At 50.9% G+C, this 27,278-nt stretch overlaps 1 protein-coding gene across 5 annotated transcripts in view; it reads right to left on the bottom strand.

The window, feature by feature from the left end:
• The window catches only part of LOC119456153 (POU domain protein 2), a 649,805-nt gene that overhangs the window by 110,279 nt on the left and 512,248 nt on the right, over positions 1-27,278 (bottom strand). Inside the window, exon 1 of one of the 5 annotated variants that reach the window (XM_037717772.2) lies at positions 22,937-23,355. The exons of the other annotated variants lie outside the window; for them this stretch is intronic. Within the exon in view, the coding sequence (XP_037573700.1) occupies positions 22,937-22,964 (28 nt within the window). The 5' untranslated portion in view covers positions 22,965-23,355. Of the gene's footprint in view, positions 1-22,936; positions 23,356-27,278 lie in introns of those variants that run through there. 5 annotated transcript variants of the gene reach the window in all.

Genomic DNA, 27,278 nt, shown 5'->3' with positions numbered 1-27,278 from the left:
GTACTTCTAGCACAGACATACCGTCAGTTGTGGTTTTCTCTTTATCTTCTAAATCTCACAATTGTGGGCTCAGAAGAATTGTTAAACAATTATATATCAGTAGTTTTATTATTTCTTTTGATGAAATCAATTGCAGAAGCCGTAGCATTAAGTAAATACTTCAACACTACGGCCCTTTCTTCGGAAAAACGATAATCAACTTCGTAAATTGGCGTTTACTAGCCCGCCATTTCTTCTAAACCAACCCGTCTTGACGTTAGAATTCACGTCGCCGTTGCCTTAACCATAACGTGAAAATTCAAGCACCAAGCATCCAAGAGTGGGTTAGGTTACAATGCAGGCAGAGATTGCAGGTTTTTAAAGACAACTTTGCCTTAAGCATACAGCTTTTGTGGGATACTTACGCACTTTATTAGCAATGATTTACATCAGATGCTGGCCATATGCAGCAGCAATGTTTCAACCGCAGACACTGACGAGCGGTTCATTGTGTTTAGATGCCAGTGACTTGTTCAGCCACATCGCTTAGCCGATTTCGCCTGCTTCAGGAACCTGCCTAAGTGAACTTGCTCGAAGAAGATCCCTCTGGTGTCCTTTCACCACCCGAGTACTACATCCACGATCAAAGATAGACGAATGTCGCTCCGTTCGGATCTTGTTTCAGTACTTGTTTGCAGTTATCCAGTGTTACCGTGAAAAAAAAAAAAAAAAAAAAAAAAAAACGACAGGATCCCCAGCGTTATCACTGTGACATATGGAATATAAGGAACCCGTTCCCACCTCGAATGTTTCTTTTATTCGTACCCACTGCGCGTCGCACACTGGTTCATTCAGTATTGACACACCTAATCGCTTATCCTTTTCCGCGACCTCTTTCCCCATCTAACGAATGTTATAACTTGTAAACACATAAACGGAATTTGCAAGTTTGCAAGATGACGAACTCAACCACACCTCAACTTCTCTGAAACTTGACGGAACATTTGTAAAATCGTAGGAGTTCAAATTCGTAAAATCTAGGGAATCTTCGGGAGAGTTGACAGGTATGTAGTTTAAATAAAGCTTAACATTACTTTAAAGCTCTAACAGGAAGGCCTAGCAGTGAGCCACTTGCTGGTATAGTTCTTATATAGGTTAGCACCGAAACATCGGAATGCCATAGTAGAGTCATGGTTGGGGGTAGTGCAAGGGGCGGTTGGAACTGAATTGAGGAACCATGAAACTTGCTATATTCTTTGCCATAGTGGAGCATTTCAAACGATCAAAAAGCGGCTAGCACCATGACGATTTCTTAGGCTGTATATGAGTCATTTTCATGATGATGTTTGCGATCACAGCCTGAAAGAAAATTCTGTAGTATTATTTTTTTTCTTACAGTCTTGCCTTTATTATTATTATTATTATTATTATTATTATTATTATTATTATTATTATTATTATTATTATTCTTTTTTATTGCACGGTTAGCACGAATCCACAACCCCGCTATCGCCGGTTTCGGCTAATCGGCGGAAGAGATGATCACAAGTGAATGGAGTCAGAAGAAATGAACCCTTACAAAACACGGCCCCTGAATTCAGAGGTCGTTTTATGGGTATTGAGAGCCGTGAATTGGTTGTTATAGTATTTTACTGAAAGCCTCAGCTGCGGGTTTTCTTATTTGACACTGTCAACGCTGAGAGGGCGTCATCCCCATCAGCAAACATTTTTAGGTGCTGAGTAGCGGCGGCTGAAACGATTCACGACTATTCCGATCACCTACAAACAATAGAAGAGCCACAATGTGTAAAGCTAATAACAGCACGCAATAGCATGCCGTGGTTCTCTTAATATAGAAATCGCTCCACAGCTACACGTTACTGCGAGTGCTTGCGTATGTCGTGTGCGTATAGGTAACCATGCATGAATGGGTAATATCACCCTCGTCATCTGGAGCAGGATGCTAAGCGTTAAGTCCAGGCAAGCAGATCCAGTATCTATTAATGAATTTTCCTCTGGCACTCACTTCAGGTATAACGCAGCTTCTTACTTCACTTTAGTTTTCTCGCGATACTGGCTTCCGAGCAGTCTTTCGTAGCATGTGTAAGGCACTCCAGAGACAGGGAGAGTGAGGTTGTAATACTAGGAAATGTGGAGATATGACCGCAAGAATACGAGTAGGAGCTGTATCGCAAATACTATTCGCAGTGTAGTGAATAATATTACCGCTTTTTGGAGAAGCAGAGTGCGCTGCTCATGCAAGAAGAAGATGACGATTAATGAAGCTCGAGGTTTCCGCTGTTTCGTGCCATTGTCGGTTCGCTTGCTGCGACTGTATCTGTTTTATAAAACCTATGCTGTGTACCTGTGGACTGATTCCAAACGCCCCATTATATTTGATGGAAGTGCTCAAGTCAAGCCTCAAGTCAATAGCGAGCAACAGGCTCCTCTGCAGTCAAATGCATCAAGGGTTGTCGCCATCTTTGAGGAACACAACATCGCAGTGAAGGAAGGAGCCGAAAAGCACGAAGAGAGAGAGAGAGAGAGAGAGACGTGCCGGAACAGGCAGAAGCCGTTGCCGCCGACGCCAGGGGGGCATCCGTCAAGCGCGCTACGAGACGCTCGTCCCAATACGGCATCGGGGAGCGAGACAAGTGGGCCGTTATGCGGCGCACAATGCGAACGCTACACTGGCTGCGAGCCAACGGAACCGCGACGACGCATTCCGGCTGAGCACAGGTATATACATACACACACGCGCGTACGTACGTGTGCGAGGCCTGCGCGATGGGCGAGTATAGGAATCCTGCAACGCGCTGGGTGCACGCGTGCGCGAGCCCACACGCGCGCACACACGAGCCGAAGAAGCGGCGGCGGCGGCGCCGCTCGAAGGATACCTGGGCTGGCCCGATAGGCCCGGCCTGGAAGATGGATTGCTAAATCGATGGTCATACGGGAGGCGCGTTACACCACAGACAGCAGCGCGGAGCGCACACTCCTCTACACTCGGCCGTTCCCTGCATGGGCGGCGTGTGCCGCTGCCTGTCTCTGCCCCGCTCACTGACTTCCTGGCTTCCTCCGGAACTGAAAAAAAGACGCCGGATTTATACCAGCCAGCGGAGCGAGAGAGCCTGACGGCGTGCAAAGTAGTCGGCGAGGAAGGCACAACCGGCAAGACATCTCAGGCATCGTTTGTTGGTGCGCCGAGAGACAAAGCCACGCCCTTTCGGAGGTTCCTCGATAACGAATCATCCGTCGCCTCATCCAGGCACAAAGATTGACTATTGGCACTTTAATGGTGCCCCAATGAAATGAACTAATGAGAAGTAACAACCGTTAGAAACAACCGCGGGTGGCCAGAAGCATGCAAGATCAGCGGGCACAGGGCCGGATGAGAAAGCGAGCTCACTAGAGCAGCCGAGTTCTGAAGTACCAGCGCTATCTAGATCTTATTAAACGAGACCTTTCCGCAATGCCAACACGGCAACATTCCCGAAGCCTGTATGCTGCAGCGGCCGAAGTTGAGTCACCAATCGTACGCACCGTACAGCTATCAACGTCTTCAAGCTGTGCCAGCTTCGTGTAAGCCTGTTTACCTGTACTGCGCAACATATATTGAACATCGCCGTCGATAACCGTCCGTCCGCAAGTGCCTTGAGGCGAAGCGAAAGAAAGTAAAAAAAATAAAAAAAACGTTTGGGGCGGTGGGGGGGTGTTGATACGCGAAATTGAATATCCTCCGGCGTACGGTAAAGGCGTCCGAGCAACAGCGGCGATATATAACGTAACGGGACGGCATACACACGCGAGTCGCGCACGCCGGCTCCAGAAGGCGGCTCCTGCAACGCGGCACCTACGTCATACTATGCTAAGCTCCGCCATCCCTCTTCGGGCCGAACCTGTCACGCACGTCTCCCAAGATTGCAGCCTGCAGAGACGTGCCGGCTCTCCGACACGCGCGTATATATATCTACGTCCTCCATAAGCATCGGCCTGCTGTTCGGCACGGAGGAGTGGCCGCCTTGCTGCCCGAGAAGCACGGTCTGTCACGAGAGGTCTGCAAAGCCCGAGCTGCAAAGCATAGAGGCCGACGCGAAAATCTGCACCGGAAGAACAGCACAAGAAAAAAGAGAGGAACGTCAAGAGAAAAAGAGACAGCCAGAGAGACACGTCAGCGATAAAGCAGGAATATGTATAAACGCACGCGCACACATAGCTGACGGCGATCCCTGCTGGACGCGTGTATATTCGCTTCGCGAAGGTCCACGTATATTTTCGCAAGAACAGAGACTCAAAACTGTTTCCCTACTCCGACAGGCTATCGATTGCTGGAGTGGCTTCATCTCTTTATTTTACTTGGCGCACAGGAACATTCTGCCTCATCTGCCTTCTCCATATCCCTGTCCACCTATATGGCCCTGTTCTGTGTTTTCATCTGAACTCCCCAAACTCCCGGCAACTTGGGTCCCTATTTCACTCGGTGGCCGCTCTTACGTGGCAGCGGCCAGCTACGCGTAAGGGAGCCGCAGGTTGTGAAGAGGACAGGGCGGTGAGGAGGAAGGTTATTATTCTTTACAGCGTCCTCCCCGCGATATACGTACGGGGCCGCGTGGCGGCGGCAGCCGGGGCAGAGGGAAAATAGAAGGCGCACGAGGAGGGAGCCGTGGGATTTGGACGGCGGCTCCCTTGTCCAGTGCCCCGGGGGCTTTCCTCTTCCGGCGGAGACGAGGGGTCATCGCGGGAAGCGAGGAGGCGTGGAGGAGGGGACGGCAGAAGCGGGCCTGCCTGCACCGCCGCCAGGCCCGCGCGCTGCGGTCCTATGCATAAACCCGGGGCTCTTCCCGGAAAAGTCTGGCCTCGCCCCTGCGGCTAGCCCCCTGATGACGCCGTCGCTCGAGATGCTTGCCCAGCTTGCATGCGCTTTCCTTTTTTCCCGTATACGCGCCACGGGCGTGTGTCTGGTCTGTTCCATCGCCTCGTACTCGCTCGATCTCTTTATCCTGCTATAAATGTGTCCTCTTCGTAGCCAACCCTATTTGTGTTTTGTACTTTCTAAGCATGGAGCCACCTTGGTGTTGCACCTGAACCGGCCTCTTATTGTTTTCTTCAGTTCAATAGCTAATTATATGCAGCCTATGACGACGTCAATGCGATGGAGACACAACCTCTGGGAATAGATGCGACAATGCTAATGCGGGACATTACAATCAAGCTGCCTCTATTTTAGCTTCAAAATATAACCACGTAGCACGACAGGAGTGCATTTTGAAGATACTTTCATACACCAGCATACCCGCATAGTGGAGAAACGACTCGTCGCACGGCGTACCAAAGGTAAACGGACCACAGTTCTTTGATCAAAGTACGGTGGCGCAGGTATAAGAGAGACAGTATACTCACGCGCGAGCATGACACTGGTAAGCTCACCGGTAAACGTCTCCCTAACGACATCCACTAACGCTCATTCAGCAGCGAAGACAGCTGCAAACCGGCTTGCGTGTGTGTGCGCCGCAGTGGACTCGCTTTCATGAAATGGACCTGGCCGATTCATACATGTTGAGCTGAGACAGCCCTTCCCAACAGCGTTTGCACAAACACGATTCCGATTGTCTGAAAGTTCAGTGGCAACTTGTGACGAGGCGTAACGAATTGAGCAGGGGAACATGACGTCTGTTTGTTCATCACTGGCTTGGAAAAAAAAAGAACCAACATTGCTAAGAGATTCTGTTTGAGTCAACCTAACAATCACAGGCCAGATGGCTATACACTAGCTCTGCCGCCTTTAAATAGACTTGATCTGCTTTTTTCGGGTTCCTATATATGTTATGAATGATCCACCGCGACGCATGACAAGCTGCGGAGCCCACAGAAGCGAATGCAAAAGCACTATACCTCCGCGGGTGCGCGCAGCAACGCACACGAGCGCCCGTGCGCGGATGCCTGCCAAACATCTCGATGCCGTTCGGCAGCCAAGTCGTGAGCCAGAAAACGAGCCGCCACGCAAAGCCGCCATGACCGAATCGGACGCAGCGCGAGCCTCGTCCCGGGATGCAGAGCACGGGCAGCGCCGTTGCCACGCAAGACCAGCGGCACCGCTCTCGAAACACGAGGGGGTAGGGGGGGGGGGGGGGGGGGGGGCAGCAGACGGGCGAGCAATGCTGCCGCCCGCAGCCGGAGGGGAACTTATAAAGAATGGAGGAGACGGAAACTCAATACCAATGCGAACGCGCGCGCGCGTGCCGAGCGCGCCTATATTCTCTTCCATTTTATCATGATTTCTTTTTCCTCTCGTCTTATTTCTCCTCCGCGAAATTCCGAGATTTCCTTTTCGTATTCCACCCTCTTCTTCCCGTTCCTCCGATGCCCGCCTGTTCCTCTTTTGCCTATTTGTCCGGCCTGTTTCCTCCGGTTGCCAAACTCCGGCGCGCGTTTACATTTTCTATCACGCGCGCGTTTGGGCCGCGCTGCCTGGCGGCCATTCTGATTTGTCTCCCCCTTTCACACACACTCTTTTCCCTCTCGCAGCATCGGTTTCCCTAGATCTCACCCCCCCCCCCCCCGTCCTGACTCCCCCTCTCCCTACCATTCCCCTAACCGCCTCGCGAGCACGTCGTGCTGCGCCCTTCTCTCGCAACCGGCACCTCCTCACCCTCGGTCATCCTACAGTTTCCTCCTCTCCCGGCCTGGAGCGGCCAAAAACGGGCTTGCCGGGAGCTCGTTCTGACGCCGCTCCGTTCTACCTGCCTATATTTTTCACAACGTGGTGCCGCTTTTGCCGCCTTCCTGTTTATTATTTTTCTTCCGCGCAACCCTTTCCTGCATACTCCGCGGCGAGAGAGATTTCGTTCAAGTTTCCATGCTATTTCTCCAAGGCACAATGCGCGAATGTGTTTTCATTCTTCCGGCACCCTCCACGTCCACAGGCGACCTCGCCTCCTCTCCCCTTGTTGCTCGCCCTGATATGCCTCGGCAAGCACGTTCTCGTTCTCACTCTTTCAACTCCGCGGCTTTCCCGCTCGCAGAACGCTTTCTTTCGTTTCTGTTTATTTTTCCTCGTTCTTGTGATTGTGGCATTCATTCTTTCTCTATTCGGAATCCCGGACGTTCTTGCATGCCTCGGCAGTCCGACCTACTCGCAAGAGCAGCGCACCGCGAAGAACGAGAGAGAGAGAGAGGGAGAGAGAGAGAGAGAAAATTTCGACCAGCAAAAAGGGAGCTGCAATAGCCGAAGTCGACATCAAAAACAAGCGACGGCGCGCTACATACGATACGAAAGTCACTAGCATAAAGAATGACGAAAAGACGGACAGGAAGGCGCGGGGGGAGGGGGGCAGAGTCAGTTTTTAAAATGCAAAAAGAGAAGAAAAGTACTTCGGCATCGAACAGCGGCCTGGTACCGAGCACCAGAGCAAAGTCTAATCCACGCCGGAGCAAAGCACGAAACGCTGACCAACAAAAGGCAGGCCGAAGGAAACGCGAGAAGGAAAGGTGAAGTGGGCCTGGGGGGAGGGACGGAGGCGGGGGGTCGAGTGGAGCCGATATTGAAACGGCACGCCGCCGCCAGAAACCCGGGAGCAGATGCAAAGGAGCAGCAAGAATATACAAAGCGGCCCTCGCGGCGGGAGCGCGCGCGCGCGTGCGAGCGAGCCCGCTCTGCTGCTGCGTATGCCGCGCTCCGGTTCTTCCAATACGCAGCGACGCACGCACGAGGAACGTACGGAGGAAGCCGAGATCGATAAGATTACATCTGCGTGGGTGGAAGAAGAAACGACAAAACAAGAAGTAAGGAGAGACGGCAGGGCGCCGGCGCTAAGGCAAGCTGCCGGAGATTTGCAGAAAGGCGAAAGAGCCAGCGCGAGAGAGATTCTGGAAAAAAAAGAGAGAAAAAAAAAAAAAAAAAAAACTAAATAAAGGAGGAACGCGATTCGAGAGCGCCCGCCTTACCGACCATGCAAGCAAACTCGAGTGCACGCGCGCGCTTTCTTCCGTTCGACAAGACGACAGACTCGCCAAAGTTTGAACAAAACAAACAAGTCCGCAAGAAGGGGGCGCAGCGGGGGAACGGGCGAGAGAGGAAAGGGGACGACGCGGTGGGCGTCCGCTGTCGCGAGCCTCGCGCAGCGCAACGCCCGGGGCCCAAGCGAGGCCGGCGCAAGGCGGCGAGCGGAGAACAAGGCCTTCACCGGCGGTGGCGGCGTCGGCACGCGCTCCTTTGCATACGGCCGCTTTGATTGCTCGCCGCGGTGGCCGGTCGATACGCGAGGGTGGAGCGGCGACGTCGGGCCGAATGGCGAAGCGGCGGCATTATCATGCACGCGCCTTCGCGTGCCTGCCGAGCAGCACGGCAGAAGGACGCGGCGATGCGCGCATATGCGAACGAGCGAGCGAGCGGGCGGGCGGCGCCGCCCGTCGCGGCCCCCCCTCGCTTTCTTTTCCTCGCGAGGCGCGTTCCCCCTCTCGGGCCCGGGGCACCGCAGCCAGGGCCGGAGAGGGAAGCTGCTGGCTCGCAAGCCTCGGCACGAGATCTACGAGGAGCCAGGACCCCCTTGTTTCAGCCTGGCGCAGGCCGTTCCGCGAGGAATATACACCGACTGGAGTGACGGTGCGCAAACAGTGGAGCGGGCCCGCCGGGTAAACGAGGGGGGTAGGGGGGCAAGCGCGTCGGCGACGACGAGCGAGGAGGAGGAGGAGGATGGCATTGCGTCACACGATTCAAGGGGCAAAGAAAGTGAAAGGGCAGGGATCGAGACTGCTCAGATACTTAAGCGAGAGACGGGGCTGTATTTATCTCATCGATGCATAGGGACGTGTTCTCACTTCCACCGGGGGGCTCAGTCGGGTCTGCAGAACCACCTACAGGCACTCTCGACAGATTAATGGTGTGAATAAAAATACTAATCAATTGGAAAGAAAGTAAGGATTATATTTAGGAAAGAGAAGCCGGGAATTCGGAGGCCGCACTGGCTATTCAAGAGAGGTGTGCGTATACCAACCCCACACCGCTTAAAATACTACACGAGATGCCAGAAAATGCTAGAATTACATTAAGAAAAACTAAAATACCGTTTTATTGCGCGGAAACATTTGCTTAGGTGAAATGCACAACAAACACGTCACGATAGTCCGGGAACATTTAGTGAAAGTTCTCCAGCGTGATCAGCAGCCGTGAACGGCACGCTGTGTTCAGCGATTAACGCAGCAAAAGATATTCAGCTCCAGTAATATCGAGATCCACTGATAGGCTGCAGAACCTTCCAAGCTTCTCGTTTGAGTCCACTATTTTCGCCGAGTCCGTGTGTTTTTACGTACCCATGCCAGATGCAATAGAATGTCCCGGCGACCGGCGTGCGAAATAATGACATCAGAGCAGCACAAACTACAGAATGCCGACCTTCCGCCTTTGTGCGACTTCTTGGTGCATGAAAAGTCGGCCGAACAGCAGGCGATACATGCTTGAAAGTAATTCTTCCCCGACGTCCCTTAAGCTGCTTGTACGGGATCATGTGCCACAGCTTTGGCCGCAACGCACGAGATACAGGAACGATAAGGCGAGCACCTATGCTTCCGCAAATGATCGTTGGTTTTGGACAGAAGCCAACAAATTCAGCGTTGCCAACATAGCACCGCGAATGGGCGAGATGCAACAGTCACAGAGACTCCATAAACCAACGCTCATTACGTTTGAACACGGAAGACGGAAATCGTAAAAAATATATGTGTCTATACGGTGCTCGTAAAAATGTGCGCAAAATCGGGCACCTAACGATAAAATCGTAAAACTTAAAAGTTATGCAACGGCCGCATATGCGCACGCTAGTGCACAGCACTTGCAACAGTGCCGTGAATAAACGATGAACAAGTAAATAGAGCAACACCGAAGCAAGACAGACGTGTCAGTTTCGATAATGGATACAGAGGTATTAACTTTGCAGCAGGTAACGAATGCTACTAATTGATGTGGAATCCTGCTGCACTTAAAGACGCCGGGGTTAGCAACTGTTTTTGAATGCACGGTAAATGCTGCTAGCATGCTATTGTTTCCGCGCATCAATTCTTTCTTTTCTTTCTCCTATGCCAATGTATAGGGTGGCAAACCACGTGCAACCAGGTTAATTTCATTGTCATGCCTTCTGTTTCTCTCTCGCTCCCTCTATACGACGATGGACGAGACGACACGCAAGCTGCTTAAACACAATACAGGCACAATTACATCATGCTAAAGTTATACAAGAAGCATCATGGAGTACCGGTAAATGCCACGCTCACACGTATGAACATATGATGCGGTAACATCAAAAAGCTTCATTACGGAGAAACAGCACGAAAAAAAAAAAAAAAAAAAACAGGAAAGGAGCCGACTACCACAAAGCGTTTATTTTTGTAGAGGCGAGTCTGTCCTGTCCGTCTTTCTTGTCTCGTTTCTTCGCGCTGTTTCCCCGTATTGAAGCCATATCAACAAGCTCAATTTCAGACCCTTTTACACATAAAGAAAGGAACACTTAATCCGTGCTTCAAACAGCGATTAGTGGAAAAGCCAAGGCCAGAACCTGACACACAATTGGCTATTTAGTTCTCGTGTCGAAGGGCGCCCCTGACGGCAAGTATGCTTCTTTTGTTTTAACCAGTTCAGCGCTGTAACATGGAAAGCTGTCGTCTTTAAACCGATATTTCATATTTAACCCTCTAAACCAATTTCATATTGGCGCACCGTGTAGCCACGTTTGACACAACTGAGAGCTCTGTCATTGAATCATCTTGCTACATATGTGGCCACAAGAGCCTCCACACTTTGCGTGATTGCATCCCATATCAGAAGACATGAATTAAACTTTTTCGTTGCGTTCAACAGTCAACAAACCTGTCTTTCATCGTGTAATTGCCGTCCATTATGAGAATGTACATCACATAAATTTAAGTGCGTATGCAGTTTGCCCTTCGAGATTCTCTTCGTCGGTAACGTGTGGCAGCATGGCGTCGAGAGCCGTCGTCAGATTCCTTCCGTAAACCAGCTTGAACGGTGTGATCTGCGTTGTTTCTTGCAACGCCGTGTTGTAAGCGAAGGTTACGTATAGGGAAGGAACGCATACCAGGTCTGGTGTTCGACGTCGACGTACATGGATAACATGTCGGCGAGGGTCTTATTAAGGCGCTCTTACTGTTTCGTATTATAACAACGTGACAATACGAAGTTGTTACTGCATCCTGAAGCAGCGATTTCTTTTTTATGTTCACCTCTACGAACCAAACGCACAGTGCAACCAACTTCAAAGAAAGCTGTCACTCCAAGCATAATTTTCACGGCGTCACGCGGAGACAATTTGCGCAGCGCGTATAAACAGCAGCGTTCTCGATCGTCCTTCGATGAAAGAAATGTTTACTTCGGGAAGCGAAAGACAGCGCTAAACGCGTTGCCCAAAGTTCTTCACAGGCACGCATGGTACGCAGAAGATGAGCTATGTGAACAAACGAGCGCCTTGTTTTGGTATCATTAAAGCGCAGTTAAAGGACAAGAATAACTTGGTACCGCCATGCAGTTCATTTCGCTCTATTCACCGCTCTATTCATTTAGTAGCCACCTATACAACCGAAACGCAGCATATTCGACACAATACGCACAAGCGTATCCGTCACGCAAAAGTGTACTGGCTCTAAGTGACTGCGAGCACGCCGCCAAGTGGATTCGCGATGGCCGGCGAGCGCCGATATCTAGTATAGAACAGGACGCACACGACGCCTCCGGTAAACACTGTATACTCCAGATGAATGCGCTGCTTCATAACGCTCCTCGGCCATTCATTGCGTTCCCTTTAAACAGCGTCCTCTCACATTCGGCAGGCATTCATCCGCACGGGGTGATCGCAGCAGCTGCGCCAACAGAGCACGTATACCGCACACACACCGGAGTGGCCAGTGGGCCGGCGCTGTCACCCGAGCCTGAGTGCAGGTCGTTAGCTAGTCTCCCTTTCACTTGTGCCTCTGAAATTATGTCGTGAATACGATGTTGTCACGAAGCTGAGCAAATGCCAGCGATCCCTCCACGTGGTCTGCATAGAGCGTCATTTCCATCCTGCTCGGTCCTCCTTTTGTTCGTGTGTGTATGTGTGCATGCGCATTTCATTCCAGTCCCCCCGTACGTTCTCTCTGTTTTTGTTTGTCTTACTTTTTGCCTCGCAAACACCCGAGCCATTAGAAGGTCCGTATAGGTGTGCCGTAGAGAAGGAAAAGCGTGTTGCTAGAAGTGACATAAAACTTATGTAGAAATCGAGATGCAGCAGCTTATTCAGTTCAATATGGAAAAACACCGTCATAAACAACGGGCAAGGCCAAATTCGTTAAACAGCGATACGTCACCAACACTGACGCCATCGCACCCGTCTCCTCGTTGGCGATAGGTATTCCGAGAGACACTTTATACAGAGTGGCGAACTTCCGCTCCGCCTCCAAAGATTTCGCAAAATTTTGCTGAGAGCAGCCGCTGCGTTTGTCTGTACCTACCAGCATCAGACCCAAACAAACATTTCGAGCCACATGCGTATAATGCTATAAAATTCAAATCCACTCGCGGTACATTTCCTAGATAAGCGGGTTTCTTCGACAGGCTGAAACGAAACGAATGCGCACTTAATTGTACAATGTAAGCAACACAGAAACACGGAGAAAATACACAGGTGATGCGAAAGCCCCCATACAGAGTCCCTATAGGCTCGAGAGAGGCTCACAGCAATGAAATCTCCTAAAAGCTACCATATAGAACAAGACACCACGTTCTGGTCAACAATGAACATAGGATAGCAACGAAGTTGCTATTCAGCGGTACATTATATGTCCCAAACGCGCCATTGATGTGACTGAGCAGGAACATAATATAATACATACTGCATAGTTTGACTACATACTGCATAGTTTGACAATGCATAGCACACCAGAGTAGGCTGCGAATATGGTACAAACGCATGACATCAGTACACTCTGCGCTGTAGTGATGCGTATTAGTGCTCACAAGCTTTCGACACACACACACACACACACACACACACACACACACACACACACACACACACACACACACACACACACACACACACACACACACACACACACACACACACACACTCGCGTTGTAGGCGCAAACGCATATGTACGCACATGGTGACATGGCGTACATCTACCCAGTCACTTACAGCGGCAGTAACAACTCAGACGGAAAGAGCATTGTTTACCAAATTTAAGAAGGTGGCGCTCGTGGAAAAGTTTCGAACCGATGTCTAAGTGGACACAGGCAGCTGTAAGCGCCTAAAATTAACAAACAAAAGGAATACGCACGGCATAAGCTGACGTAAACATTCAGAAAACAGACGAAATTGACCACACGTATACAAACCACCCGCCGTGTGAAGCCAACGGTTCGGGCGAATAATTCGTGTAGAGGCGCGACGTATACGCCTGCCTCACTGCTGCCCTTTCGTAGCGGCTGCAAACAACGCGCGCGAGCGAACACGACCGACCCCAACTAAAAACAGCAGTTCGAAACTGCTAGAAAAAAAAAAGAAAAAGAAAAAGGAACACGACAGAGCTTTTCTGGTCGTTTGTGGAAACACCGTTATTTACGTTTTCTTTTTGTGCATGCGTACGTGCCTGCGCGTGCATGCCCAGCCGTTTCTATGCACTGAGGAAAAGACGAAGTAAAAGAAGAATTAAAAAAGAAAAGAAAGCGAAAGAGGGCGAAGCGAGGGGGTCCGCGTAACCGAGACGAGAAGAGCGACGACCGATGCTCCGGCGCCGGACACGGTCGGGCACCGTAATTAAGGCTGAGCCGGCGGCGCGACGCGGAGTCCATTTGCGCGATGAATGCACGCACTCGACGCCGGGCATTAGCATACAAACGCACGCACGCGGCCACGAACACGCCGGGACACGAGGCGGTCGGGAGCTGGAAAAAAAGCGCGCGGCTCGGAAACAAGCGGCTCTCGCTGCACGTGACGCCCCGCGAGCACGTCCGCGCGACGGCCTTCATTAAAGAGAGAGCGGCTCTGTTTGTGCCGCCGCAGCACAATAATAAGCAAACGAGCGGCTTCGGCGGCGCGCGGTAAATGCGGAGTACGCACGGGCCCGGCCTGCCACGGGACCTTGCGAGATGGACAGACGGAGGATGCCTACCACGGGGAGGTGGGGGGTGCTCCTTTGACTCCTCCTTTGATGACGATGAGACGTCCGCCAGGAGGCACGCGCGTCGTGAACGTTCTCGCGATGGACTCCGCACGCAGGGTAGGTAGCCGCATTCCCAGAACGATATGCTCTGCTGACTTCCGCCGACGCCATTGGCATGCACCGACATTAGGTGACGTGTGCTGCCGGGCTGTACGGCGGTGTATATGTGCTCCCTGGCTCTTCTCTCTCTCTCTTTTTTTCTACTTCTACCTCCTATTTCCCGCTCTAAGAATAAAGTGACCAACCATATACTTTCTGTTTTGGTGGACAACTCGTTTGCATTTCCCCCTTCTGTAATGCCTCCTCTCTCCCTATCTCTCTGGAACAGATGGCAGACCGTACAACGAACAAGAACTGTCGGTATAAAACATACAGGGAAAGTGGCGATAGTCGATGCCAGCGCAGCACAAAACAACAAGCATATAAGCAGCTAGGTTTTCTTACACAGCATGCATGTGCCTGTTGTTAATGGCGTTTCTCTTTACGCCCCTTTATATGCCGTCGACACCAAGCGACATAAACAACTAAACTAGACACACGTTCATCACAGTTTACTCTTTTCGTGCATTCCATTTGTTCTGTTCTCGATCATGGTTCATCTGCAGGCAGCTTAATGAACGCATTTTATAGAAGTTATTTTAATGCGAGGAAACACAGCGTATACGATAGACAAACTCACCATCTATCATTTGTTCGAGGTACATTCCAGAAGTCAATGCTAAGGCTCATTCACACGACCGGACTGGCTTCCACCACCGAGTATAACGTGGCTCAGTGCCACCGAAGCACGCCACACACAAGGACGTCCCAGAGATGCTGGCGACGCGATTCCCTGCAACTCTGTCATGCCACGTTTCTGCGGAGTATACGCGATGAAGCTCGTCGCGAGAATCCAGCTTAACATACGGGAATCAATCGACATTGGTCGCATACAAAAATACCGATACTTATGTTACCCTTACCATAGTGATGTCATTAAGGACGTCCTTGAACCGAGTGTAGGGTCGGCGTGAAAGACAACACGAACCCCAATGCTAATAGCTGTCGAAACAAATAGAGACGTGATGCATCGTCGCTTACGACCAACGCTGCCAGAAAGCCGGCCCTTCTGCCGCAAAGGAAAGTCAGATATGAACGATGCGAAGCGGCGCACTTCACGTACGCGCGGTTAGGACGCGCACACATGAAGCCTGGCTTCTGAAGACTACACAAGAATTCGTTTTCCGTTGCATTCTTTCGCCACTAATAATGCAGATTATTTCTCAAATCCACGCTTAATTCAGACTACGCATATTTAGGGCTTGATATGGACTGACATCCCTCAAGACAGAAAACTAAATGAAAAAAAAAAAAACACCAAAATTATATTGTGGGCTTCTGCGTGCCCGGGGGACTCCGGGTTCATTTTGACCACCGGGGTTTCTTTAACCTGCACCCATACGACAATGAGGGCGAAGAAACAAATGAGCTATGCGCAAGGATAGGTGGGCGCAGAAAGTCCCGTTTCTTTATTTTCTAATGCAACTCTTCAAATCACTCACACCAATAATGTGCCAACCTAAGTGGCAGAGGCGCCGCGAGTCTTATTAAACAATAAGAGGTATTGGGATGCACCAAGAAAAAAAAAGACAGATTTGAAATATATCCGATATATTCACGCCGTTGAGAAAATTACAGAGATAGAGAGAAAGAGAGAGACCTCATTCGGACCTCACGATTCGGGCTAGTTGGCTATGCAGAGATATGGAGTGGAATGTTCGCACACACAGCGTACCGAATGAAATTAAGCGTCGGATGAATCCATAAGAGTTCCCACAGCCACAAAACGCACACAAGCAAATTGTTTAGAGGTGTACCAACTCAAAAAGACAGAAAGCAGGAAATGCAAGTCAAGGTATTAAACCACGTTACAAAATACACAAAAAGAAGAAAATTAAGGCAGAGGCGCGTCTATTTCACGATTATAAACTTCGGCTGTTAGTAATGTGTTGCGGGAACCCTCCAAACCGTGTTTTTGTCCTTGACTTGAGATGCAATTAACTAGATGACCTAATGTTGATGTACAAGCTTAGCTGCTTCGAAGCGCTTCCTTTGTAAGCAGTGTCCACTCGTAGCAGCAACGCTGCCAGTAGCAACATTATTCGAATGTCGCCTCTTAAGAACAGCCATTCGGAGCGACCAATGTAATAGCCACCCCTTTGACAGGTCTTTTTCCACGACGCTTTTGATAATTTTAGTTGTCGCATATGCTTCGAAATATATTATTACACCAATTTGAAATTCTCGCTTGGAATATGAATCAACTGGCCATGACTACTCAATTCGCACTTACGACACCGAATATTCGCACACCGTCATCGAAAAAAAAAAAAAAAGAGCAAGTTGCACGTTAGAGTATAAGAACATTGTAGGAATTTTTTTTTTTAAAGATTGGGCTAGTGAAAGGATTCCAAGTATGACAAGAAAAAACGATCCGCTACTTATGTCATAAAACGTTCACCTACAAACACATCAATTGCGTGCCGAACTTGCATTCCACCACAACTGGAATGGCACCTACGAAACTGCGTTTATAGAAGCAAAGCGTCACAGACAGCGGTCTACCGCACAACCTCTTTTCGAGAACCAAGACGCCGTAGCCAATGCACTGCAGCGGGTAAAGGATGAGCTTGATTGCGATAGCGTCGTGGAAGAATGCTGCACACTCGGAGAAACAAATATAAAACGGAATGCTGGTGCACCCAGCATAGCTGATGCGCAACAGAGGAGCCAGGATTTGAGTAGCCTATCTGTGCACCACCGTGTCGGACCGACCAAAGTCTTTGCGCAAGCGATATCGCCTAAAACAAAACGCAGTAAAAACCCATCCATGGCAGGGACTGGCTTTGCAGAGAAGCTGTCGGTCTCGAAAACGTCACCAACTCCGAGACCCTCGCGGAATAAAGACGTGGCAGGGCTCCAAATAAGCATTCTCGATCGCACACGCACGCGCGCGCAAGCACGAGCGAGCGGCCGAGCGATTGAAGAGGGTCGCCGGTGCGGGAGGAGGAGGCCGCGCAAACACGTCGCAAGGAGTGTGAACCGCTCGGACACAGGACGTCCACGAGGAATGAAAATAACAACAACAGTGTAAAGCATTCGGGAGAATGCATCCTCCCGTGGCCACAGCCGCGGCCACAACCCCCGGCGGGCCGCCAGCAACGGCGGCGGGGTAAAGCGATCGCCTTGACGTATTCCTTTGACGGCTTTCAAGGGCGAACGCATCTGCGTTATGGCCGGGGCGCGCATATCCATACAAAGCACGCGGGGAATATCACTTGGAAATGCGAAGCTCGTGCGCGCAGCCCGAAACGCCATCTCTCTCTCTCTCTCTCTCTCTCTCTCTCATACTCACGGCTGTGTGTACGCCGTACGTGCGCGACACGCCTGTCTGCCCGCGCCCATATTCGCGCATTTCCATAATCGTGGCAATCTTGCGATGATTCGACTTTCCCAGAATGGCGAAAAAAAAAAAAAGAATAAAGAAATGGAGTATACAGGAATGTGGGTGCAAGGAAAAAAAAAGGCGCCAAAGAAAATAAAGATGAGCGCGGTGTGGGGTCAGAACGGCAAGAGGAGATGGACGCGTGGAACGACGCGGAACGACGCTGTCAATTGCCGGAATTTGCGGAGGATGCGAAGATGCGAGACGACGCAGAAGGAGCCTGCATGGCCTGTCGGACTTTCGTAGGCGAGGAATCGCGCGTGATCGCGCACCCCAGTCGGGTTCGGGAGAGAGCTAGCCGGTCTTCGACTCAGTGAGAAATTAATGCATAGTGAACGTGAGTTCGAGTATCTTCTGTCATGGACATGGACATGTGGTCTCGTGTACATGGATAAAGAAAGCACAAACACGAGTCTGAATATGATGCGAACGCGCTCTACGGACAAATACAACCAACTCTCATAGGCTCGGCTCATATACCGGGCGAGACAAGATTGGTTTGTGCACTCGTGAATGTGGTGAAATATAACGTATCCTGCAGATAATCAAAGTAAAACTTGTTCTCATTTTACTTTATCGATTAAATTACTATTACCAAAAGTCACCCCGAGAACGCAGCGTCATTAACTATATAGTGTATTTAATAAAAACGCGCCAGTAGGTTAAGCTGCAGGAGCGTCAGCCAATCAGGAACGAGATCGTAGCCCCGCACTAGTCGCATCGCCGCGAGTTCCTTCGCTTCATATAGTTGTCAAATGACACCACCTTCGAGCGCTGCGCAAGCCTCCATAACAGACACTCAGCTCTCGTAATAGCATGAAACGGAGCACAACAGGCAAGCGAAACCACATGAGTTCGTTCTGAGGATATCGCTGATCGGAAAGTCGTCTCCACATACAAAAACCAGAGAGATAGAGACGTTTCTCAACTGAGATGTACAGACACCCGAAAATGCATCTTTCTGTACTGTTTTTTACTGCTTGCAACGACACGAATACGAGTGCTACCATTAAGTAGGCAGGTAACGGAACAGCGAACGGAATGTGTCAATGAACGTGCCTGCTTGAATAAATAGAGCACACGAGCACCTACTCATGGCGACACGCCACCGTCGCGATGAAAATGCCATTACAGGAACTAACAGGCATCCGCAAAAGTTCATGCTTCCCACACGGGTCAAAGACCTCGCTCAGAATCTGCGGAGGACAAAAAATATGACTGCGTACGCGAGCTGCAACTGCCACCTGCCTGTCTCCCTGAGGCTTCGACCTGTACCCACAATGAGAGAGTCGTCAAGATCGGCTGGCTTCGTGTGCGGCAGCGTAAACAAATTCCAGAACGGCGTGGAGATGTTTTTCCTCCGTTACATTCAAGAATTGTTTTTTGATGACCTATAGTGTCATGTATCTGAAAGTTGCACGTACCGTGCACTCCACACGGTACGTGGCGGCTACAAGACACAAGGAATATAAGAATGAAATAAAAATAATAAAGAAAGTGAGCTCTCATGAATCGGCGAGTTGCTTCGAAAACTTGACGACCGAGGTCGTACCGGCCACAGCAATGTCGTGTGAAAAAAAAAAAAAAAAAAAGGAACACAATCTCGGCCAACGTATTACAACAGTTTAAGCCTCGGAGAACAACTTTATTGTCCCGGAATTGTGAGCAAACTATTGTATGCGCGCTAATAAAATGCATAAAAGAAATTGTCGGGTATCTTGCGCAAGAAACGCTCTCCAGAGCAATTTTGCACTGCACGCGTGCCAACTCGTATCTCATGCCATTTCAACCATGTGCTTCGCAAGTCGTATTTGAGCATCTAGCTCCCGATAAACTAAAGCAAAAGTGTAACAAGTAGTGCGCCGTTAAGCGCCAGTTAAAATCGGAGCAAAGGAGAGCGTCGACGCACCACAGAAAACTACACGAATAAAGCGCAACTGTGATTAGTAGTTAAACACGCAATTTCCCTTGAACGTGCACTCAGAGCTACGACAACGTGTGCGGGCGAGGGGGCCATTGACACAAACTAAGCTTTCGGAGCTTTCAATTTTCCTAAGAGTACTTTTCTGATGGCCGGATCTTCTAATGAATGATCTATTGAGCAAGTGGCTTCCTACAAAACATGTGCCCCTTCGGTGATACGGAGCCGATATTCACAAAGACTTTGTTCCGTAAATGCTCTTTTCCATTCGCCGGTCACATTCGCTAATCCAACATTAACATTGGTTAGCGTTTGCTCTTACGAAAATTTCTAGCGTAAGAACGTTCGTAAATGATGTTTGCTATTGGCCTGCAGCCTTTGCTAAGGATGTTGCTCAACGTAATAATTCGCTAGCATCTGCTCTTAGGGACAGTTCTGGCGCAATAATTTTATTGTGACTAGAGGCCCTGCTTTCTTAATTGAGCCTTGGTGTCTACACTGTCACTGATGACATGCCCAGTGACGCTCCTTCTCGAGAAATACCATTTATATTCTAAAGAGGAAACGATTATAAACAGGTGCAAAATGACTGGCGAAGCATGGACAGAACAGCATCGTGCTTCGGACAAAGAGACGGCACAAATTATCGAGTTAAAAAGCTGTAAACGCGGAAACCTGGATGCTTAACCATCAAACGGACACAAGAGCCCCGAAAGCGTTATTACAGCATCTCTTCACTCAGGCCATAAGACAAGAAAATTGCCGTAAAGCAAGAAATAGCTTAATACGTAGTTCCACATTCACTGATAACAATCACTAGCTCTCGAGTTTTTCTTTACTGTTCCATCCAAGGAGATGTTTGCTGTGACGGCTGCGTGCAAACAAAATGTTCTCGCTAATTTTTGTGGCGAGTAAAGCTCAGCTCCTACTGCGCGGTTGCCTGTACCGACCGCGAAGGGAGCCTGTCTCAGGCATCGCGCCAACAGACAACCAAGAGTATTGCAGGCGAATCTACGAACGCCTACCGGCGACAAAGATAACTGAACTTGTGAAGGAAACAACCCAAAATATATGAAGGCCATTTGCCCCATCGAGCATGGCAAGATATATTCCTGTCGTCATTTCATCGTCGCAAAGTTCCAGAGAATCGACATCCCGAAAGAACAGCGCTGGATACCGAACTCGGACAACGCGGGCAACAATAACTAGGATCGACGGCGCGTACTGACACGGTGTTGCTTGTCTACGCAACAGAAAAAAAAAAGTCCTGCAGGTAAGCCAGGTCATTTGCCCGACCGAAAAAGAACAGCCCCCGCGAAAAGTACACTCACACACACACAGTTCGGTCTGCCCCCGGATAGCGCAGATGTGCGCGAAAACTGCGGCCGTTGCCGGCCATGTGGAGGACAGAGGCAACGTACACAGGCCACCGTACCTGGCGATTCGGGGGGGCTGAGCTGGGCCACCAGTAAGCTGAGGTCGAGCGGCAGCGGGTCAGACCGGCGGTAGTACGGCGTTGTCGCGGCGGCGGCGCGCACCTGGTGTTGCTGCATGGCGCAGCGGGGCCGTCCTCCGTGCAGGGCAGCTCGCGCCGGCGGCCAGCGCGCGCCTCCATCGACCGAGTCTCGCGGCGGCACCGCTTGCACTGCTGGTCCTAGCCGCACGCACGCGGCGGCCCCCCGAGCGACGACCCCGGCGGCTCCCGCGAGGCGACGCTGGCCTCCGCACTACACGCCGCGCACCACGCGCTACCACGCCGGCAGCCAGACGACCGCGCGCCGCGAACCGCACCGGACGCCGCCGGAGGCCGGAAAAGGCGAGCGTCGCGCGTGCTCGACACGAACGCTCGCGTCGTGGACTACTCGGCAGCGTTTGCACACGTCGCGGGTAGACGAGAAAGAGAAACTATGCGTGGGAACGGCCGCTATTTAGTTGCGCTCGCGTTTTGTGATCGTGCGTATAGCACTGGAGACGTCCAACGCTCTACCACCATTACGAACCGGAAGCGAGACTAAAAAGAATTTCAAGAAACTACATGCTGGGTACAACAGGGTAAATGAACTTTCGGATAATTGCAGCCAGCTTCGCTCGCCGAATATGGGGCATTATCCTGGGAGAGTAGGAATTCGGCGCTTTATAAAATCACTTACGGCACTCAATACAGCATGACACCTTGAAAGGCTGATATGCTGTTTACGAAGTACGTTGTGTTGGCATTATAACAAACACATCACATTCTTGTTCTGGAACATTCCGGGTTCCAACGGGAAAGAAACTGCGCGCAGCAAAATTAATAAATAAAAACGAAGTTAAAGGTGGCGGAGGGCGAACAGCTGGCAGCCGCCAATAAAGTTTTGTCTTGCCAACTTTGCTGCCGCATTAGTTAGGCGCCTCAATTGAGGCAACAACGCGTCTATACGCGCTGTGGTTGACGATGCGATTACAGCATAAGTTCGTCGACAGAAGTCAAGCACAAGAAACTTTCTGTATACGACAAATAGAACGCAAGCAACAGGCATCTGTCGCCAGGTCACCATTCTGCATAATATAATAGCCGTCAACGTGACACGGCATTACTTTATGATGAAAGATACAATCGCTACCTATCTCTACGACTATTGGGAAAGCCGCGATGACGCATGAAAAGAGTGCAAAGACACCGTTGAGACACAATTCACAGTTGAGCTCTTTACTTATATATCTTTTTTTTAACATGACGTTTATTTGAATCTCAGGTGTATGCACACAGCATCAAAAGCTAAAGTGGTGCAAATGCGAGAAAATCTTTTCAGCACAACCACCACAAATATTGTTATTCAAGCAAGAGGCAAGTGTTTTCGCGGTCTTAATTTTGCGTTAGCGTCAGCGTACTGAATGACAGAACGGAGCGCGCTCACTAGAAAGTTGGACATATATACGACGTCGAATTCATCACTTAGCCCACATCTGAACACATTCCGTAAGCGACGAACGAACCAAAGTTCTTACCAGGGAAAAACTCAGTTACTAGCAGATTCAAACTGTTGTACCGGCTTTGTGTCTCCGAAACGACGCGACAAACACCGCTGCGCAGAAAGGTGAAACAAGTTAGTCGTGTACGTGCAACATTCTTCGATAAACTAAGTGATTTCTTCTGTCACCTCCGTTAAGTCCCCCCTGGGAAAACTCGCGCCCAACAGCAGCGTCAGCGTGCTCGGCTTCGAGCGCATCTTTCTCAGCTGCGGTGCCATGTGGACGCAACGCCAATCAACGCCGACGCCGCCGGCCGCGCAATGACGAGGGTGAGAAGGAAGACGCGGGTGGGGGAGGGGTTGGTCGCGTTAAGAGTAGCAGCTGCTAAGTACCTGGCCGGAAGAGCTGCAGGCGCAGCATGGGTGGTGGTGCGGCGGCCCGGCGTTCCCCCGGGGGGCCCGGGACGCGTTGGCGCCGCAAGGCGCGCAGGTCCACGGGCCGCGCGTCCAGGCCGGCGTCGGCGCCCGCCGCCGTTCCTGCTTCTTCGACGCGCCACCGGACACAGCTCACAGCACAGTACACTCACGCCGGTCGGCAACGGGACGACGCAGCCCGGGAGGCGCGCCGCCGGCCGCGTGGCCCATCGGTTCCAAGGGGGGGGTTCTCGGCTGCTGGCTCGGCGCTCGGTGCTCGGCCGCCCTCTGGCGAGAACGCGCCTTCCTTTCTCACGCTGCCGCTCGGCTCTGGGGGCGCGCGCACGAGGAGCCCGCTCTCGCTTCTCCCGTGGCGCGCGCGCGCTGCCGGCGGCCGGCGCTAGCGTGCGCCTCGCGCTGCCCCACCACGCACGCGCACAGGGAGGCGCGGGCGAGGAGGAGGCCGCCGTGAGCGCATAGTGCGCACGCGCCGCGCGCCCACCACGCAAATCGCGACGCGCAAAATAGCGCACCCCCCGCCGGGGAAGGGCGCGCTCTTTCCATACGCCTCTCCCTCGCCGTGTCAGGGAGGGGGGAGACGGAGGATGGGGAGCGACCTTGTCGGAAGATGCTGGCGTCCGCCACCACAACGACGACGCCGCGGCGTGGAGAGAGAGGTGCGTCGTCGCTCCGCATCCGCTCCGCGTCGCTCGCCGAAGCGCCAGGGTGCCGCACGCCTCGTGGCTTTGCAGGTAAAGAGGCGCGCGCGCGCGCGCGTATGCCGAAGGTGAACTGCACTCGCACGTTATTCTGAACCACGCCGAACGGCTGCTGTTTCTACAATCAGTTGATTTAGGAGGACACCACGCGCTATTTTATGAGCTCTTCTTTTTCTTTTCATATTACGACGAGACTTAACATATAAGCCGTAGACCAAGGAAATGAAAGTTACCGAACAATAACGTCGCGTCCTGACCGCACGAGCTTTTGTCGAACTCGTATGGTCTGGAAAAAAGATGGAGAAAAAAAGATGCCTACATTTGAGCAACGCAGTACATAAGAAGACGAAGCCAGAGTCCTCGAACTTAAGTACGTTTCCACATTACATATTAGCATGACAACAAAGGAGTATCAAACTTAGTGTTACCACGTGGCAGTGTCTATAGCGCGACACCCAAGAATATGTCCAACGAAGAAATAGAAAGTTAATAGAGAGTTTTAGATTAGGAAACGCAAGCCGCACTCAAGCGTTGGGATACGCAAGCTCTACTGTGGGCCATTCGCGCTCTTTTGTGCCCGCTTTCGGTTCTTCTGTACGCCCGGCGGTTTGCGTCCCCCCAACGCTTGGATGCAGCATGCGTCCCCTAACCTAAAGCTTTCTAATGTCGCAGCTGGTAAACTGTGTTGCCGAAAGATGTTCAAATACGGTGCGGAGTGCACTGATGCAAACGTAAACAAAACTACTTCGCGAAATCACACCAGCATCTTCACCGGCAATCTCTGAGGGCAAACCGCACCATCGCACCACTATGACAGCGCAGAACGCAGCCTACACAGCGAACAAACGAGATGCCCGGAACTCGGGGTACTTTCTGCTTTTCGATGCACGGATATCGGCCAAGCGGGGGTGGGGGTGCAAATACCGCCCGAGAGAGGAATGGAAAAGCAGACGGGGCGGGAACCAGCGAAGCCTGTCGATTCAGCCGCTTCTCGCGTCTGCATACGCCTCTGCAGTCGGCGGCGCCTTTGTTCCACAAATTTGGCTCCGGGCTCGGAGCGGGGGACAAAGGGCGGCTGGCACGCTCTCTCCCAGGCTGGTCCCAATATAGCAGTCGGCAGGGAAAGCAGCGGGCCCGGTTCTCCCCAACCTCGGCTGCTCGTCGAGACCCCAGCGCGCGCGCCGCTGCTCAGCGGCCGAAGCTGCGGCAACTGCGCTCGGAACCAACGTTCCAAGAGCAAACACGGACTCGCGGACTTGTGCGCTGCCAGGAGACGACGCGCAAACTTCGGAACATCATGCACCGATGTGACTTCGTTTCAGAATTGCGTGGTCCATCGCTAGCTTTAAGGCACGCGGTACCTTCGTGTCACTTCCTTGCCCAGGTGCACTATGGCCCACTCCGGCCAAAGGGAACACTTTACGAGTGGTGATCGTAATTGTAACACTTCTTCTCAAAAATCCTGTTGTTTAGACATACGTTAGGACAGAAGTCACTCTTGAAGATACAGTCTGCAGGCATTCACGTCATTTATCATGTTTAACGGAATACTAAGAAGACGTTTCGTTTGAGAGCAGACAATAACGGAGACAGTTTATGGCGCGAAGTTTGCGTAATCCCGTAAGATTAGGAATTGCCGCGGCTAATGATTTGTGCGAAGTGCAGCGGCGTGGACTACATAAACCGGATATATCGTTATACGGCCGACTTCGATTCGCGATCGCACGACTCGCGCAATGCGACAGTGCTCACAATTAAGGAGATCAGTACAAGATTCGATTGATGCAAAACAACAGCTGTTGATACGGAGTGAAACGTGATGATGTAAACAGAGGAAACTCACAGACAATAAAAAACACAAGGAAGAAAATTCAAGAGAACAACAGCGAGTAACTTTGCGATATGACTGTCGTTATCTGCCTTTTTCATTGATTTCGTTAGTTACGGTGATCTAAAAGCTGGGAAAAAACAAGAAAAAGGGAAAGAAATGATAGGAAGATGAGGTTTATGTTTTGTCAAAGATCAGAAACATCTTCTCGAGTTACATACATCACATACGTTAGAAATGATACATAGTTGCGCATGTACATAGTTGTATACTTCCAGGAAACCACACAACGTTCGGTGCTAGCTCGAAAACTGCAGAACTGCAACGCAGCATATTTTGCTTGGAGACCGTAGAGAGAGTCCAGTAACACTCTCGTTGTCATTCTTCGTCTTATTATTTTTTTTTTCTAGCCGCGAGCTCAACCTCGCTCCGCTCATGCAACAGCAAGGCAACGCGCAGAGATATAACCCTTTCATGCAGTTCGACCGAATCAGAGGCGGCCAGCGCGGTTTCCATTTCATTCGCACATACAACAGCAAAGTTCGCGGCACATGTCAGTGGCGCGATGGTAAAGAAAGTCCGCAGCGCGAGGGCGACACACAATGAGGTCAAACAGAGAGGCCTAAACCGAACGAACGCACGAACGACACGTGCCGTGCGAGCTGCGAACACGGTCGAATAGCGAGCGCGAACCGCAAGAGAAAAACAACGTCTACAGCGACACAAAGCTGTGGAGCGGCGAAGCGACGTTGCTGGCGAGCTGAATAGGGCACTCGAGGTGGATTCAATTCGAGACGAGCACCACTGTTGAAACGCGAACAAAAGGCACAAACTCGCAGGCGGGATCGAGCCTTTTCTGACCGCGGCGACCAAGAATGTGACAGCGACCTGTGCCCGCACCGAGTGCGTACATCGGCGTATATACGCGAGTTCAGGGGTATGTAACAAGATCATACATCCGTGCGCACACGCAAAGCGCGTGCGTGCGTGTACACCATGCGTGTTCCGAGTTAGCTGACAAGCCTATGTGTGTACCACATCTATACACACGCGTATTATAATGCTCACAGCGGGGGCGCAGCGATTTCAGTGCGGGAAATGACGCACAGTCTCTCTTCGCGATTCCCAGCCGACGAAAACCGTTGAAATCACAAGTAAAGCAAGTGAAAGCCGACCCAGAGTAGGCGACAACATATACGCACTGCAGGTACAAGGCAGGTATAGGCAACGCGAATTGTGTTTATTTTGTTTAGAAGAACGCACGCGGGATATGGGGTTATAGAAAGCCATGCTACACGAAGCCAGACACAAAATACTCGCTTTGGTGGCTTGCTTTCACGAGCCTATGAAAAGGAATGCTTGGAAGATACACGAAAGAGCAGTAACGGCTGGAATACTAGAAGCAATACAGTATTCATTTGGTCGGCGAACCCCGACAGCTCCGCATTGTTTAGCAGGAGAATGCTCTTCTATTCTACTTCGGCTGTACATTTCAAAGAATGAGGCTTGATCTAGAAAAAAAGGGTCCCTTTCACCTGCATGTAAAAACAGTCAGGCGAGCAAGAACATCGCTGTCGAACCCATTCTGCGCTACAAGAACGATCCTGCGCAACAAAGAAACGAAAACAAGAAAGAGTACAGAAATACACGTGTCCTCGTCAAGACAACGGCGACAACTTATTAGTGCTCCTACGTTTCGATATTGAGTAACACAAACAATTGTCAGGTTTTTCTCTCCAGTGCATGCAAACCAGAGGCCTACGTAAGGAAATTT

This window comes from Dermacentor silvarum, chromosome 6 (assembly GCF_013339745.2).
Source record: "Dermacentor silvarum isolate Dsil-2018 chromosome 6, BIME_Dsil_1.4, whole genome shotgun sequence".
Taxonomy (NCBI): domain Eukaryota; kingdom Metazoa; phylum Arthropoda; class Arachnida; order Ixodida; family Ixodidae; genus Dermacentor; species Dermacentor silvarum.
The sequence above is the reverse complement of the archived record's forward strand: the minus strand, read 5'-3'. Positions and strand labels throughout refer to the sequence as shown.